Source organism: Canis aureus, chromosome 25, assembly GCF_053574225.1.
Source record: "Canis aureus isolate CA01 chromosome 25, VMU_Caureus_v.1.0, whole genome shotgun sequence".
In the NCBI taxonomy this organism is placed as follows: domain Eukaryota; kingdom Metazoa; phylum Chordata; class Mammalia; order Carnivora; family Canidae; genus Canis; species Canis aureus.
In genome coordinates, this window is record NC_135635.1 from 1,316,435 (window position 1) to 1,333,082 (window position 16,648).

Consider the following 16,648-nt stretch of genomic DNA (forward strand, 5'->3'; position numbering starts at 1 on the left):
CGGGGCGGGGTTTCTCAGCTCTGGAAACCGTCGGGGTGCCCCCTCCCCAGGGCGGCCCGAGGCCGGCGGCTGGCTCCGAGGAGGGCGGGGCGGCGGAGGCGGAGGCAGCGGCCAGCGGTAGGCGCGCGGGAGCCGAGTTGCAGAACATCTCTGGAGAGGCCGCCTTTTATGGGCGTTATTAGCGCCCCTGTCTAGACTGGAGCCGACACCTCCTCTGTGTGTAAACAGAGGCGGCGGGCCCTGGCGGGAAGGGGGCCGGCGCGGCAAGGGGCGAGCGGCCCTCCCCTTCTCTGGCCACCGGAAGATCAAGGCCTTTTCCACCGGCCCCCCTTCCCTGTGCGCCCTGTGATGTCAAGGTCAGAAAGACCTAGTCACGGTCAAGGCTAAAAGAGGAAGAGCCTGGTTGGTTGCAGAAGGCTCTGGCCCCCTCCTCCTCCCAGAAGCCCCTGGCTCCCCAGGGCCCCTCAATCCTCCACCAGCGCAGGTCTGGATGCACATCTGCCTGAACCAGCCCTTGCAGTTTTTTGAGGGGTGGGCTCCCGACACCGTCCAGGTCGGCGCAGGTGGATCCCAGGGTGGGGAGCTCGCTTTCGAATGGGGTGGGGGGACCTGCCGCAGGGTCCCAGCTCCAATCCTCGGAGAGAGGGAGAATGTCCCAGGGACTGCCCCTGCCTCCCACCAGCACCGGCCTGCTGCCCCAGCCGCCTGTGGATCGGCCTCAGGAGCAGATGGTCTGGAGACGGTCGTGGAGGGATCTCCCCGAGAACTGCGGGCCTTGCTCCCTCAGGTGGGTTCTCGGCTGTGGGACTACAGGCTGAAAGGCCCACGGTGCTGGCCCCAGGTCTGGGAACTAATATGTGGGTGGGGAGGGGTTTCTCCCCAAGCCCAGGAAAACTGAGCCTTCCCTGGCAGCTTGGTAGAGTGACCTCCAGGTGGAGAGTCCTGTGAGGCTCCAGCCAGCCAGGTCGCTCAGTCCTGGCCTGCGGAGTGGTGGGGGGAGGCAGAGGGAGTCGGGGAGTGACACTGGATTATGAGAAAGATCACAGGAGCCCTGGGCCCGGAGGAGGGAGGCTGTTTCCAGGGGAAGCCTCTGAGCCCTCAACCCTCCGCACCTCTTGTATATCCTCGCACCCTCACCTACAGTGGAGCCTCACTCTCACACCAACGCTAGACTGGCCTTGGAAGGAAAGGCTTCTTACAGATCGGAATGAAGAAAAGAAAACATAGTCTACACCCCGAGATGACAATATTGCTACCTGCTTGCACACACACACACACACACACACACATGCAGGAAAGGCTGAGGAAATTCTCCACTGGTCGAAAGCTCTGCACACATGCACGCACACACACACAAACTCGCGCGCACGCATTCGATTGTGCACATGCCCACGTACACCTCCACAGGAATGTCTTCAGAGTCCCCCAAAGAGAACACCGACTCCTGGAGGAAGGAAAGGTCAACACACGGGGGAAGAATCCTCCATTTCCCCATCTTTGCCTCCGCGGAATACACGCTCGCACAATACCTGCTCACACAGGAGTTTTCCTTCTCACGCTTGCTTCCTCTTATGGGAGAGGCAGCTCCAAAATTGATCCAGACACGATAATCCTCCAAACCCATCCAGGCATATTTAATCCAGCGTGAGAGACGGTCCTGAACACCTCTGGCACACTGGGGCTCCCAGGCGCGCTCGCTCGAGGGATTGCCGTCTTTGCTTGGGTTTTCAGTGTCCCAATGCAACCCCAATGAGCCTGCTTGAGCTTTCTCCTTTTTTCCATCGCCCCCTTCTGGGGCCTTAGGGAGGGTCTCTCTGTGTGGGGAAGCTCACTCAGTAGAGCCTGGTGAGTTTGTGTGCAGAGGTGGAGAGAGCCCTGGGAGAGCTCTAGACTCTCTTTCCCTACGGTCTCCAACTTCCACTGTATCGACAGCTGTCATGGGACTAAGCCAGCGCACCCTCAAGTCAACAGGGATGGGGCCCATATCCAGGGAGCCCCAGGCTTCTTGTCTGCTCAATTCCTCTGTCTGACACACGCATATAATTTTCAATTCTTTCCATCTCAGAAGAGATTCAGGGTTTTGGTTTTGGGAAGAGGTTAAGGTGGCAGGTGGTGAGAGAAGAGAACATGGAATTAAGAATGAACCTTATTCTTGGGAGGCTCACCTACATCCCCCCAAACTCCCACTTCCCAGCATGTGATTCTTTGAGAGTTAACCCAGAGTTGAAATGGAGTAGAACAGGACTGGCAGCCACATCAGTAGCAGAGCCTCTACAGAGGGTGAATTCTTCAGGCTCTTTGTCTCTTCAGACAACATGGTGTGTGTGTGTGTGTGTGTGTGTGTGTGTGTGCTTCACCCCCAGAAATGTTTATTTAAGTAAAATTGTAAGAACCTCAGCCATCGGGCAAAGGGAGGTCGGAGAGCTCTGATTTCCAACCCAATGCCTCCAGTCTTTCTGTGTCTCAGGAGAGGAAAAATATTATATATAAATAAAAATTGCTGCAGTAAAGATTTAATCTGAGATAACATTGTTTTAGGCTATATTGCTTTTTAAAAGTCTCTTAACCTGACAACTTAACGATCTCATTAACTCCGCCAGATAGGGAGATAGGCACGGATGGACGCGACAGGGAAAACAAATTAATGGCAGAGTCTACATGGCTCCTGACGGCCTAGAAGACTGTGGTCCCCAGGAATGCTGGAAAATAAAGGTGGGATTGGCTTATGAACTGGGGGGCCAAGGGGTCCTAGCGGCCTGACATCTCTGCATAAATTGGTGAGAAAGAAAAGAGAGCAGCCTAGGAGTGCTGAGCTTGCGGCACCCACCCCCCCACCCCCCACCCCCCCACCCCCCCACCCCCGCCAGCAGAACAGGCTGTGCGGACCCTTGCCTAGCTCCAGGCCTGCACTGGCTGGAGAGACTGCGGACCCTCTGGGGGCAGCAGGGCCCCAGAAGCCTAAGATTAGCTCCCTGGCGCTGCCGCTGGTGCTGCGATCACCATAGCCTCCAGCTCTAGCTGGTGCTGCCTTCTCAGCTCCTAAATCCAGATCTGAGCCCCAACTGTTAAGTGAAGTCAACAGGCAGTGTACTGTTCTCACTCACCTGTTCCAGGCCTTCCCAGTCGCTGATTGCATCCTTCTATCCCCAACACACACTCGTCTATTTCGAGGGAGTTTTCTCCTTTCGAGATCACATCCACAACCCAAATAACTCACTTTGAAAACTTGAGTGGAACGAAATATGAGTTTGGAATTTACCCAGCTGGAAGTGATGTCTACACGCTTCCCCTTGCCCATTCTGGCTGTGTTGGGGCATCAAAGGTGGCCCCGATGAGCCAGTGAACAGAAGGGTCTGCAGAAGGAATCTGAGTCATAAAATCAAGGCAAAAAAAAAAAAAGATTTTATTTTAAAAACAGGTCTGTGGGGTTGTTTTTTTCTTTTTGCATTCAGTACATTGTCATTCAGACATCACAATACTATATACAGATACACAACATTTTAAAAAAGCCTATTTCTGATGAACATTTCAAAAGAACACTGTTTTGTAATGCACCAGTGGGAAGGGAGAAGGGAGAGGGACCTCCCCCCTCGGCAGCAAGTTGGCCTTCGAGGAGGGAAATGTTAGGCAGCGTCTACATTAGCTGGTTAATTGGGGGCTGGTTATTTTGGCCTCCTGGAAGAAAACTGCTTTCCTCTGGACAATCGGTAGAAGTGAAAGTGTGAGGCTCTCTCAGCGATTGCCTCCGCGGAAGAGCAACTGGGGAGGGGCTCTGCCGGGGACCCACTCTCCATCCCCTTGGAAGAGAAGTTCGTCCTTTCCTTAGAAAAACGTTCTGCTTCTGTGCCTGGCCTGATCCCCGGGAGGGAGAGGGATGGAGGGAAGGAAGGAGAAGGGGGAAGATATTTAGCAGCGTGGTTGGAGTTTCCATCCTCCTTGGATTTCTGCAGGGGACTGAGAGAGCAGAGCCCAGGAGGAGACCGTGGGGCAGAGTCAGCTCCTCCGGAGAAATTCAGTTTCCTGGTTGAGGTGGGGATAGGCAGCTCCTCCACCAATTCCAGCTTTTGTTGAAACAGGAAAGAAAGAAAACCTATGCGCTGTGTGTACTCCAGTCACAATGCCGGATCCCTAACAATTATCATTAATATTAACGTGACTTTTAAAATATGCACAGAGAATCTTAACCGGGAAATCTTGCCTAACTAAGGAGTGCGGGCGGGACAGGGAGCGGGACGAGGAAGGGGAAGGATAGTATGAGCTCGGCCAGGTCTGCACTGGGCCCCACCCTCAGGAGGGTCACCAACTGCCTGGCAAAGGATGAGGCAAGAATGGGGTCATTTGGGGTTCCCCAGCCCTGCTTTGGTTGGAATGATCGGGCGTTTCGCTCCCTGCCTCTCAGCTTTCTGGCGAGGCGGGGGATGAGGGCAAAGGGGAGTGCAGGCTCCCAGCCTTCCTCCCACAGCCCACCCAGCCCCACCGCCCAAGCTCTCTAGAAGCTCTCTAGAAGCTCTCTAGGCCTAGTAGGTCCCATCTGCATGGCGGTGGGGGGCTGAGGATGGGGTGGGGAGTGGGGGGCTGCAGAGCTCGCCCTCCGAGCCTCTCTGCCTCCCATGGCGCAGTTACTCTTTCTTGTTAACATTAAATATTCGTCTGCACCGGCGAAGTGTCCTTCGTTGGGTTCGGTTATGGTACAAAGCGGCGACATAAATAGACGGGGCAGGTGGCCAGCCGGCTGGTCAGGTGGAGTGGAGATGAGGCGCTTTCGATTTGCTGACCACCTTCTTCTCTTTGACCCGTCGGTTCTGGAACCAGATGGTGACCTGGCGCTCGGAGAGGTTCGTGGTGGCAGAGATGCGCCGGCGCTTCTCTTTGGTGATGAACTTGCTGGCAGCGTACTCCTTTTCTAGCTCCTTCAGCTGCACCTTGGTGTAGGGCACGCGTTTCTTGCGCCCGCGCCGGTAGCTGCTCACCTCGGGCTGTAGGGGAACCACATCTGGGGGGAGAAAGGAGGAGGGTGGCAGGAAGTGAGTCCCGTGCCTGGACCCTAGACAGCCGGGCTGTGTGCCCCAGGCTGCACCATTGTGTAGGGTCAAGGTTCTGGCACGGACTTTGCACATCTGTTATTAGCAAGGCCACACTAGAGTGTTGCCTCTTGTGCAAACTTAATTTATTTTATTTATTTATTTTTCTTGTGCAAATTTTAAAAGATGGGGGCACCAAGAATTTGGGAATCCAGATAAGTGATATTTTAATGAAATGTTAAAGAAATCAAAATGAATGCAAAAAAATCCATGATAAACAAAATAACAAATTTTAAAATTCCGTAGTACTGATTTGTCCTTTTGCCTCAGGCTCCAAGATAGTTCTGCACAGCATTTGTTATTAGAATCCTGGAGCCTTAAAAGGGTCCTACAAACTTCATCCTGGTCTAAGGGCCTAGAGGATTGCAAGTATTCAGGAAAATTCCTCCTTCCTGCAGTTAGATCCCTTGGGCATTTATTAGTATAAACTGTGCCCCATTATCAGGAGAAGGTGTCCTGTCCTCATGTTTAAGGGAGGGCATGGCAAGAAGGGAGAGAGCTCCAGGGGGTGCACACCACTGAGTGAGGCCTGATGCCTTTGGTCACTGCCTCTGCCCTAGGAAGCTGAGACCTGTACCAACAGCCAGAGAAGAGAAGTGTCCAGGTGAAGCCAGCCAGCTTGGGAGCTGAGCATTCTACGCATGCAACGTGAGCCACTTAACGGCATCCAAGTTGGGAAGTCTTGGATGCAAGATGTAGAGATTCAGGTCCCTGGAAGTCGAGTCCACACCCCGGGTCTGCCTACCAAAGGAGGTACTAGGAGAGCTCTTCTTGGGTTAAATCCGGCTATTTACATAAGTCTTCCACAATAAGAATAAAGTGCCTCTCCTTGCCCCCACAAGTGTCCACTCACCAAAACAGAGCAAATTCTGCTCCAACCCCCTCTCCTCTCCATTCCTCCAACGCTGCGAGAAACTTTCTCTATGGCATACAGGAACCCTAGCCACCCTAAACACCTTGCTATCCCAACCACTACTCGGTCAATCTCTTCAGACTCTGTGATTTTCACAGGAACTAAGAACCAATATATGTCCCTTATATCCCTCTTCCATTCCACCCTCACCTCTGTTAATAAAGAGGTCATAGCAACACTTCCAAAGGGAAGCGGGGAATTAGGGAGATTATCTGAATAATTCACCCCTCAATTTTTAAAAATGTGATTGTTAGACTTCTTCAGGCAGAAGCTAATGCTGAGGACCAGATATTTGGGGTCCCCCTTCATTCTTACTGCCCTTTGGAAGTAGAGAGGCAGTCCGGAATGCAGACACAAGGCTCTTCCTGAAATGCTTGTTCTCACCCCACCCTCATAAAACACCTTCCCTACACCCGTTCCCATTGGATCTGCTCTCACCCAGGAATACTTGTCTATACAGGCTGGAAAGAGAAGAGGTCACAATCAAATGCAGTAGGAAATAAAGTGCTCAGGAAGATTATGTGTAAGAGAGGGGGTTCCAATGGCCTGGTCTGGCTGTCTTCATGATGACAGTTTCTCAGGAAAATTGTTGGACTTGTCACTTTTCTCTGCCTGTGTAGGAATAGGCCAAGGTTTTTTTGTTGTTTTGTTTTTTTTAATCTGAAAAACAAAACAGCTTTACTTTAACAGAGAAGATCCTTTACATTAAAAAGAATTTTTCTGCACAAGATATTTTTTTAATGACTCTCAGTTCTCAAATTTGTTTTACTCTTACAGATGTAGCTATGATTCAGGAGATTGGTGACTCTGGGACAAGAGTAAAACAAAGAGGGTAAGTAGTGATACCATGAGCTACTTGGGTGTTTTATTATTATTATTATTATTTAAATCCTCAGAACATTTTTTCAGGCTTATTTTATTAAACCCAATTTACAAGATGAGGAATCTGAAGCTCAAAGTGGGTAAAATTACTTGAGTGACAGGGCTAGATTTTAAACCAAGATTTTCTGACTCAATGTAATGACACAGTAAGTTCTGAAATGGAAATAGGCTATCTGGTACAATCCAGCTCTGAAATACCTCTTTTTCCCTGGAGAGCGAAATGAATTAAAGTGGGTTTTGGTTCCTGGATTAACGAACTAATTGTCCCTGACTTTCTATCTCACTTTCTGGAAATGGTCACAGTTTCCTACCCGATTTTGGATCCTCTAAACTCCAACTCTAAATTTCCAATGAGATTTAATCAACATAATCCTTAAAATTGTGTTTTAAAAAGCAGATACGTGGTCTAAACTAGTTATTTTTCTCTATAGGATGCCAAGGATTGACTTGCCCAAGTTTTTAATGGATCTGACCAAAATGTTGGTTGTTTTGGCCTCCTGGGAATCCACCTTTAGTCTTGCCTTCTCAAAGAAGCCCCCTTTCATTGTCTGCTGTCTTTTCTGGAAAGGAATTGGGATCTACAGATGTAGGAACATCTGGAAGCTCAGACCTCGAGCTGTGTCTCTACTGCCTAAAGTAAATAGGGGATTTGGTTATTAATTTTACAATCAAGCCTTCCCTAATGTCCCTCCAGAGCACACACACAAACCACTTCATAGCTGGGGACCTAATAGACATCTTTGAGAGTTGAATAAAAATCAGATCAATGCTCAGCTGTAGGCTTCTCTTGGGGTCCTCGGTACAAGTTCCCACAGCCCACTTGCTCTTTACCACTCACTCCTACAACAGGGCTCTGCATGCTGAAGAGGACTTGGTCTAGCTAGAAATCCTAGCTGCTCTTCTCAACCAAAATCCAAAGGCTAGTCAGTAGGGATTCCAACATGGCCCAAAGAACCCACTATTTCATTCTATTGATCTCCCTGTGCCCCCCACCCCCACCCCATGCTCTGATTCTCTCTTGGAATTTCTGATTCTCTCTTGGAATTTTTGTCTCTCTCTGTGGAAAAAAAAAAGTGCCTACACTCACCAGAGAAAGGAAAAAAAAAAAGAGCAATGAAACAAGGGTCTGTATAATTGGGGGAAAGAAGAAGCCACAACACATCTCGGCCCTAATTATCTGGATCTTTCTGAACAATTGCCTCCATATCCCACACCAGCCCAGACTGCCATAGTGAGGTTTCTCAGAGCCAGAGGCGCTAAAGAGAGACAGTAGTGTTTATGCCCAGATGCTGCCGAACAAACCACAATTGCATAGACAGAGTTATCTGGAAATCTCACTACTTCTAAAAGATCCCTGTGTGGGTAGAAAGATGTAGGGTGTCTGAAGATAATTTCTTTTTCATCTGCTTTTTGCCTGGACATCTGTACTCACTGAGATATACCAGCCTGATTCGGTTTCCACACAGGGAGCGTGTGAGCATATAGCTGCTGAAACATAGTGGGTTTTATATATCCACTTCCATGCCGTAATTTGCAAGTGTATTAAATCTCAATTGGGCTATATTTTTTTATTTCAAAGTTACTTTTCTCTAGGAGATTATGATCAAAAAGTGTTTATTTTTAGCAGGCTTTTCCCCCCCCTGGGTATCTCTAAGATGTTCATTTTGCTCAAAGATATTTCTGAGCTGCTTTCCAATCTTTCACCCCCCACCTCGCTCCACATACATACACAGAGATGCCAGGGCAGCTCCTTCTCTTTATCTCTCCACACTAAACCCATTGCCCATTGCTCTAGTCCTGTGTCTCTGCCCACAGTGGGCCCGGTGGGCATCTGCTCCCCTGCCCTTCAGTCCCTTAGCATTGCCTACCAGCTAGCTCTCCCTCCTCCAGGAATTCCTGCTGGACTTGTGTCTTCTAAGGAGTTTTCGGTCTGGGTGAGATGGAGAACGAAAGGGCCATCTGTCTCTAATACGTTGCTGTATACTTCCATGTGAATTGTCTGTCTTCTAGAAATGTATTATCATGTGTTTCCTATTAGGTAGTTAATTAACAGAAATTTTATAAAAATATTATTGCCAATTCAGAGCAACCAATACCAGATACCTTATACTAAAATGGTATCATCCTGGAATCCTCTGGTGGCCAGAAATGGGGTGCCTAGTGTGGGTCCCACCCTGATATTCGGTTGTGTTATACTAAGTAATCTCATATTTGCAAGAATGCTATTTTCTACACTTTCTAACATCATTCAGGGATTTCTCACCATCTGCCCTTGCCCCAATCCCGGATGCAGAGGAATTTCAGGCCCACCCTTAGCAGGTCTTCAGACCTCTAATCCCCAGTGAAAATGTCCCTGGGCTCACACTTAGAGCTGGGGGGCCCTGTGGACGGTCTGAGGAGACATCTGTGGCTTCCATGCCCCCCACCAGGACGCCTGTAGGCATTAGGATGGAGCTAGCCAGCCCTCTCCCACCGAGCTCTGCTTAAAGCCAGAGCAGACGGAGGCTCTAGCTTTGTAACCGCTCAGCACTGTGCTGTATCCAAAGCTCCTGATGTGATTTTGACAAACCTGAGACTGATCTTTCTCCCCTGGGGAGCGGTGAGGATTACAGGGTCCCCTCTGGTTTAGAATCAGCCTCATTTGGAAAAGGAACAGGACATGGGTGAATTCCCACCCCCTATTCCACAGGCAGAGACTTAGGCGTCCCTAGCCTGGGCCTGGATCCCGGCTGTATCCAGAACAGGTCTTCGGTCCCCCACTTCTCATCCTCATTCCCCCTTTTCTGTGGTCGAGGCATAGAAAACTCTCTTTCCCCCCACCCAACATCTGGGGGTGGGGGTGGAGGAGCTGGCAGTGGGAACACCCACAGGATTTGAGCTCAGGATACCAGCGAAGCAAAGAAAATGTTGTAGGGCAGGAGAGGGATGCAAACTCCCTTCTCTCCACGTCCTCTCCGGAGATTTTAGTTCTGCTCCTTTAAGGACCAGGAAACTCAGGGGGGCCAAATCCTTAAAAATAAACCAAGAACAGAAAAACAGTCTACATGTCTTTAGAGCCCCCCCCCCCATTCAAATCACAAAAACAAGACAAAAAAACAAAACAAAACAAAACCTGTCTGGTGCATGCACGATCTTGAAAATTCGGGCAGGAGAGTTCTTATCCCCCCCCCCCCCCCCATTCTTCGATTCTTCGGTGGGTTGTTTTGTCCTGGTGGCCAGAAAGGAGGTGCCAGGGCAGCTCCCTCTCTTGATCTCTGCAGGCCACACTGTGCGTCCGCTCGCTGCCCACTGCTCTAGACCCGCGCGTCCGCCCGCGGTGGGCCCGGCGGGCGTCTGCTCCCGGCCCTTCAGCCCGCCCCATCCCCCGTCCTGGCTGCAGGCGGGCGCGGGGCGCCCAGGGCCGCGCGGGAGGCGGAGGCGGGCGCGCGGGCGCCTGTGATTGCTTCACCCTCGGCCGGCAGCTCCGGGGAACGTGTCGGAGCAGATTTCTTCCCCGCGCATTCCTCGGCGCAGCTCGCCCGGCCGGCTCCCTCGGCCCAGCCGAGCCCCAGACGGCGGGGGTGGCTGCGGCGCGGAGCCCCGGGGCAGGCGGGGCGGGGAGGCGCGGCGCGCGGCGGCGCCCGGGCCCCCGGCTTACCTGGGAAGGGGGACTTCCAGAGGTGCGCGGACTGCGACTGCTCCTTGGAGCAGTACACCTGACTGTCCCAGCCGTTGGAGAGCGCCCAGTGCTGGTAGCCTTCGACGGGGATGAGCGCGTCGTGGCGCGGCTCCGGGTGCCCGCTGATCCCGGGCACCACCGACACGTCCAGGTAGCCGGGCACCGCCTGGTAGGAGCTGGCGAAGCTGGGGTAGAAGGCGAACTCCTTGGCCCTGGAGGACAGGTCGTCCCCGGGCAGGGCGCCCGACGGCTCCGCGTACTTGTCGCCCGGGTGGTAGGCGCAGGGCTTCTGCTGCAGGTTCACGTTGTGCGACAGGCGGCAGCCGTAGTAGCTGCCCCCGAACGGGTAGCCGTAGCCCAGGGTGGCGCTGGACGAGGTGGGGGGCGCCGGCGGCGGGGCGCACTGGCGCGCCGCCTCCGGGGCCGGGATGTCCGTGTAGACGGCGCCCTGCGGGGCGCCCAGGGGGGCGGGCGGGCGGCCCAGCACGGGGTGCGGGAGCAGGTCGCGGCAGTGGCTGGCCGGGCAGCCGCTGCCCAGCCCGTCCATGCTGGGGGCCTTGCCGGGGCTCGCTCCGCTGCAGCCGCCCCCCGCGCCGCCCGCGCCGCCGCCGCCGCCGCCCTCCGCCGCGCTGTCCTCATAGACGTACATGAGGCTCTCCGGCCAGCGCGGGTGCAGGAGCAGCGAAGTCGTCATGACATGGTCTGCGCGAGCTTTTTAAAAACTCCACTTGCCAGAGGCAGCGAGCTAGGGAGACACCTCGCTCCCTCTCCCCTCCCTCCTCCTCCTCCCCCTCCCCTCCCCTCCCTCCCCCTCCGCCCGCGGCCTGCACCTCCCTCCCGCCGCTCCCCGTACGCATGCGGACACTCCTCATTAAGAAATCCGCCGCCTCCCGCGCGGCCCCCCCGCCCCGCCCCTCCCGCGCCCACGTGACGCGGCCCCCGCACGTGACTCCGGGGCCGGGCCTCCTGGGGTTCCCACCCCTCGCGGCGGGGCGGGGCCGAAGGGATCAGGCCTCTGCTGATTGGCTCTCAGGAGGGGCCGAGAGGAGGGAGCTGGGAGATTTAAAGGGACAGGGCGCCGCCCCCCTGGCAGGCCCCGGGAGGGAGGGGGAGGGAGGAGGGAGGAGGGGGGAGGCTGAATTTGGCCGACGCAAAGGGGTCTGGAGCGACTAGGACTGTTCCTGGGCGCCTCCCTCTAGGTTTAGGTTTAGATTGTCTATGGGAGAGACTGATCTCTCCCCCCACCCCCCCCCCCAAAAAAAAAAAAAAAGATCTCGCTGTGGCTGGATTGGGGTTGGGGCTAAGGGTAGCGGGGAGACTGGATTTTTATTTTTTCCCCTCTTAATAAAGCAGGCGGAAGCGCGCGGTCAAGGCGCGGGGTTCTCGCCCTGGCATAATCCCCTGGAGCTCACGGATGGAAGGAACCCGCCGCGCAGCGAGAGACCTGGATGCCCAGGATTGCATCTGCATTTCCGACTTTTTAGCCACTTTCCCCAAAGCCCCAGTTGTCCGAGAGGGAGCCTTTCGGCTGGCTCCTGCACCTCCACCGCAGGGCAGACAGGGCTAAGAGGATGTGATAGCCCCAAATCACACACACACACACACACCACTACACGGAGAGGGTAGAGGGATGCTCTTCAGTGAAAAGTGGAGAGAGAATAAAAGGAGGAAAAAGAGGGCAAAGGGAATAGGCTGATGTTTCAATATGCAATAGAAATCAACCGCCTCGGAGTGAGATTTTCAAAGGAAAGGGCGGGAGATGGGGGGGTGGGATTCGGTCTAGGCAAGCTCACAAGCCCTTGATGCGAGCAAGAGCAAGCGCCCTCACATCGGTGTACAAAAGGAAACGTGGGACGAGAGAGAGTCGGCGGAGCTGCCCCTTTGGAGGGACCTTTCCAGGCGCAACTCTGTAAGACCCCAGAAGGACCGACCTAGCCTCGCGGCCCGCCTCCGCCCTCCGCAGCCCCGAGAGCCGGCCTGAGAGGGCCCCGGGGCAGAACCAGGATCAACACAGTTCTCTAACTTTAGCTCCCACAGCTTTCTTGGGGTCACTCCCTTTTACTGCGGAGTGTCTTCATGCTTTAAAATTGCCCCATATTTCAAAGAAAAAAAATTAACACCAACTTACCGATTTTTGAAAAAGCCCCCCCTCCCCCTTCTCCTTACCAATCTCCAGACTTGGGTTTCCTATGTCCAGTTTAGCTCATTAATAGAGTCACCCCTTTCCAGAGCACATCTCCATGGAATTGAGCCAAATTCCCTTTCAGCACAGGGCCTCCCTGAGGAGAAGAGGTAATAAAGAGAGAGAGAGGAAAAAAAGAGGGGAGAGGGGCTGCTGCGTCTCCCTCTGTCCTGCCACCGCCACAGATTTTAAATGCTGGGTGCTCCTGTCCAGACCACGCGCAGGCTAGTCCGGACCCACTGGATCCCTCAACCCTGGGAGCAAACCCGGGTCTGTACGGGGACGTGACCCACTGGCCGCCTCCCTTCTCCCCGTATGGGGAAGGTGGTATTTGACAATGGAGAGCGCCCAGCGTCGGGGAGTTAGGATAAGAAATGAGTAATCTTTATCAGTGCGATGTTCATCTGGAAGGATGGACCTCAGCGCAGAGTCTGAAAAGCAGGCAGGCTTTGGGCTGGGTGGAAAGTGGGAGGAAAATACAACAGGAAGGTTTGAAACATAAAGCCCTCTTAGCTTGAAAGTGTGTTGGGGGCGATGATGGTGGAGGGAGAAGAGATGAACCAGGGGAAGGTGGGGTCTTGCTGGGAGACGGCTTTTGGCTTGGAAACTGGCTACCCTGCCTCAGAGTCCAAGGTCAAGGTAAGACAAGGAGAGCAAACACGGGGCTGGCCAGTCCAGGCTGGGTCCTGTGACCTTGGCCTGGCTGGTGGGGGTGGGTGGCGCGGAGGTCTGAGGTTTTCCAGCCGCAGGTGTAGAGGTGGTGCAGAGGCCCTGGCTTCTCCTACGGCGAAGTCCTGGGTCTGCGTGGAGACCCCGGGAGATGCGTGGACCGGGCTCTGTGGGGCCGCCGGGAGAAACAAAGGGCCTGAACGGCCCACCCCATTCCTAGGGCTCCCTCCCCAGCCCAGGAATGCTCTTGCCTGACGCCTGACGTGTCTTCCGTGGACCCCGGACCCAGCCTTTGGGAGTAGGGGTCAGAACGGTGGGAAGGATCTGGGTGCAGGGCGGCCCAGCAATAAATAAAATTAATAGTATGTTCTTTTCCAGGTTTATGTAAGGACATTAACTATTCCTATTGCAATGAGATATAGATTTAATTAACCCGGCAATTTTACAATTCCATTTATTAGGGGCACGATGCGGCCAAAATTTAGCTACAAGAGGAGAGGGAACCAAAGCCTCCTTCATCAAGAAGACCAGCCAGCGAAGATGTAGCCCCCCACCCCCCACGCACCCACCAAGAGACTTGGGGGTATGGGAAGCCTGGAGGAGGGGAAGGTTCAGGGCCAAGGGCATTAAAAGCATCTGGAGACTGTCCGCATACTCTGAACGATTCCCGGCTCTTTCTCTGGGCTTCCCAGGACATTCCGCGCCTGAAACTGGCTCCTGGACGGGGGCGCGGCGGTGTGGGCAGCAAAGCCTGGGTGGTTAATTAACTTTAAGCCTGGGGTCGCTTCTCTCTCCTCCCCTCCCCCCAAAATGTGGATCTCGCTGAGACACAAATAAAACCAAATTAAACACTCCAGGAGAATATGCACCACTGCAAACATAGTAATTACATCTCCGAGGCGCTCCTGCCCCGGAAAGCCGGGCGCTGAGACCCGGCCGGCGCTCGCCCCCCGCGCCCTGCCGCCCCAAGCCCCAAGCCCCAAGCCCCAAGCCCGCCGGGCTGCAATGCGGCCGCTGGAGCTCCACCGCCGAGCAAGTTCAGAGGAGAGCAGGGCAACGAAGAGGAGGGTGCTCCTCGGCTCTCGCCGAGCTGCTGGTGTGGGAGGAAAGACGCAGCATTTCATTATATCAAAGGAAAATGGAAAATCGCTCCTGGGCCCCATCGGGAAAACCGGGCTCAGCTCCGGTCCCTGCTCAAAAGGGACACAGGCAGCCCTGCCGGCGGGGCCACTCTGTCCTTGGCTTTGCTCGGGACCCAGTTGCAGGCTAAGTTCAGCTACGAAATATTTCTTTTCTGTGTCCAACCTACAAAGGGGATGTTCAGCGTGCTTTTGCACAGAAAGTGTATGCACACACTTGGCGTGTGTGTGTGTGTGTGTGTGTGTGTGTGTGTGTGTGTTCGCTCCTGGCCTGTGGATTTGGGACCCTGTGTGGGCTGCAGCACTGTTCGGGCACATGCCCTTGTGAACACAACCCAGTGCGTTCTTGAAGATACGCAGCCCCGCGCCGAAGTCCTCTATATGCAAATAAAGATCTCTGCTGGTCTGTTTATCCCTCTGTACACACACTTAATTTGCACGCTCATCTTATCTACCTACACATCCCCCAGGAAAGTACTAGGGAAATGAAGAGGCGAGTGTCTGCCTTGCTGAGGGTGAGGGGTGGAACTCCTGGCCCTCTGCGTTAAAGACAAAGTCAGAGGTATAGGTTAGCAGCGTCTGCCGCAGAGGGGTGCAAGCCTGATGAACGTGTTTGAGGGCTGGGTGTGCCTTAAACCCAAGGCTAGGGAGAAGGATGAGAGGAATGAAGTTGGTGTGTTCGCCACTCCCAGGTTCCTCTTTCTGGAAATTAAGCATCAATTCCTATGTTTTCCCTACAATTTCCTCTGTTTCCTTCAGATTCTCCAGGATTTGGGGAGGGGGGAAGAGCTCGAAGCCCTTAAGCTCCTGCCCCCCCTTTTTTATGGGAGAAATTCCAGTTTAAAAAAAGGGAGGAGGTGGGTTGAGGCGGCCGGAGAACAAAGAGCCTCACCACCATGGGGTCTGGATTCTGGCCCAGACTTGGGGCCTTGGTGGGCGGGCATAGTTTGGGGGGCCCTTTCCTGTCCAGGGCACGGGCTGCAGAATGGAAAAGGAGATTTGTGGATGACAGAGGACATAGGGCTTGAGCTATCCAGGAAAGAAAGGGCTGTTTGGGTTAGAGAGGCCATATACAGGAAAGGTTTGGGGGTTCAGGGAAGGCCTAGGAGAGGACAGCCCTGAGAGTGTGTCTGAGTGAAAGAGCCTCCCACACACTCAATGCAAATTCTTGGTAGGTTGTGAAAGTGATATAGGTGAAAAGGAAAGAAAAGTGGCTGATCCTGGGGCTCCCTGGCCTAGCCCGGTCTCCTCCTCTCCTCCACTCCCCACCCAGCTCTGGAAGGTTGGGGATGACCCAAGGAGTGTGGAGACTCAGATGCCACCTCCCAGCCACCTGGATCTTTCGGGAACCAGCTCTACTTTATTTTGTCCTCCCCCACTGCCTGGCCTCAGAAAAGGGCCACCCAGACGTCTCCTCCCAGCCTGGGAACTCACCTCCTGGACAGTGGCTGCCATCCCGGCGTCTTCCACCTTTATTGTTCTCCCTCCCTGGGGCCCCAGCTTGAGGGAAGATGGGACCAGGATGGCTGAGGCATCACTTTGCTCCTAGTGTCAGAGTTTTCACTCTCAAACCCAAACTTGCCTTCCTCCAGACCCCATTCACTTCCCTCTTTTAAGACATCAGGGAAATCCACTCCCTTCTGCTGTCACTTAGGACTTGCGGTGCAGGCTGAGGGTCTGGGGAGCTACATCACACTTTCCTCTCTGGTTCTGCAGGGATCCACACAGGGGTTCAGGTTCGGGCTGTCATCACCAATCTTTTCCTGGGTATTCTCCTCCCCTGCCTGGTGGTGCACTGCGTTGGGCGGCGGGGAGATCAGCCCCTGCCATAGAGAACTCTCAGGAAGCCTCCTCCAGTGGCTTCCAGGGTCCCTACCCCAGCCCTCTTTCTTCTACTGCTTCCCCGCCTCGCCCTCCCAGCCTGGCCAAGCTCCTAACCGAGGCCCCTTCCCAGCCTCCTCATCTTCTCCTTCTCCCCCAGCAACATCCCTTTCTAATCTCATCCCTCCTGCCCCCTTGTCTCTCTTGGCAACATCTCAGCCGGTCGCTTGCCCTCTCCTCACCCTCCACTGACAAAAGAAATTCAGAGAATTAACATGGAGCTCAGAAATTACCAAGTACCTT

The 16,648-nt window shown here is 54.0% G+C and overlaps 1 protein-coding gene and 1 long non-coding RNA gene across 3 annotated transcripts; one reads left to right on the forward strand and one right to left on the reverse strand.

The window, feature by feature from the left end:
* Positions 1-3,419: 3,419 nt before the first annotated feature.
* HOXC13 (homeobox C13) lies at positions 3,420-11,311 on the reverse strand. 2 transcript variants are annotated; one of them, XR_013363712.1, is made up of 3 exons: positions 7,715-7,831; positions 6,433-6,654; positions 4,856-4,993 (listed from the first exon to the last, which is right to left on the reverse strand). XR_013363712.1 is itself a non-coding variant. In XM_077869802.1 (2 exons), exons 1-2 carry the CDS (start codon positions 11,226-11,228, stop codon positions 4,737-4,739), a joined length of 972 nt encoding a protein of 323 aa, XP_077725928.1. In that variant the 5' UTR covers positions 11,229-11,311; the 3' UTR covers positions 3,420-4,736. The 2 variants fall into 2 exon arrangements, 1 of the variants encoding a protein (XP_077725928.1); XM_077869802.1 differs by lacking the exons at positions 6,433-6,654; positions 7,715-7,831 and adding an exon at positions 10,514-11,311 and having other exon boundaries at positions 3,420-4,993.
* LOC144296723 (uncharacterized) lies at positions 10,470-14,219 on the forward strand. Its single transcript, XR_013363713.1, has 3 exons — positions 10,470-10,685; positions 11,885-12,443; positions 13,847-14,219. It is a non-coding gene; the product is annotated as an uncharacterized LOC144296723 (long non-coding RNA).
* The last annotated feature ends 2,429 nt before the right edge of the window (positions 14,220-16,648 follow it).

Excerpts from the sequence above, each read along its gene's own strand:
- HOXC13 (XM_077869802.1), bottom strand. The coding sequence starts at position 11,228 with ATGACGACTTCGCTGCTCCTGCACCCGCGCTGGCCGGAGAGCCTCATG. Across the intron at positions 4,994-10,513 it reads CTGGAAGTCCCCCTTCCCAG|ATGTGGTTCCCCTACAGCCC; the intron begins GTAAGCCGGGGG and ends TTCTCCCCCCAG.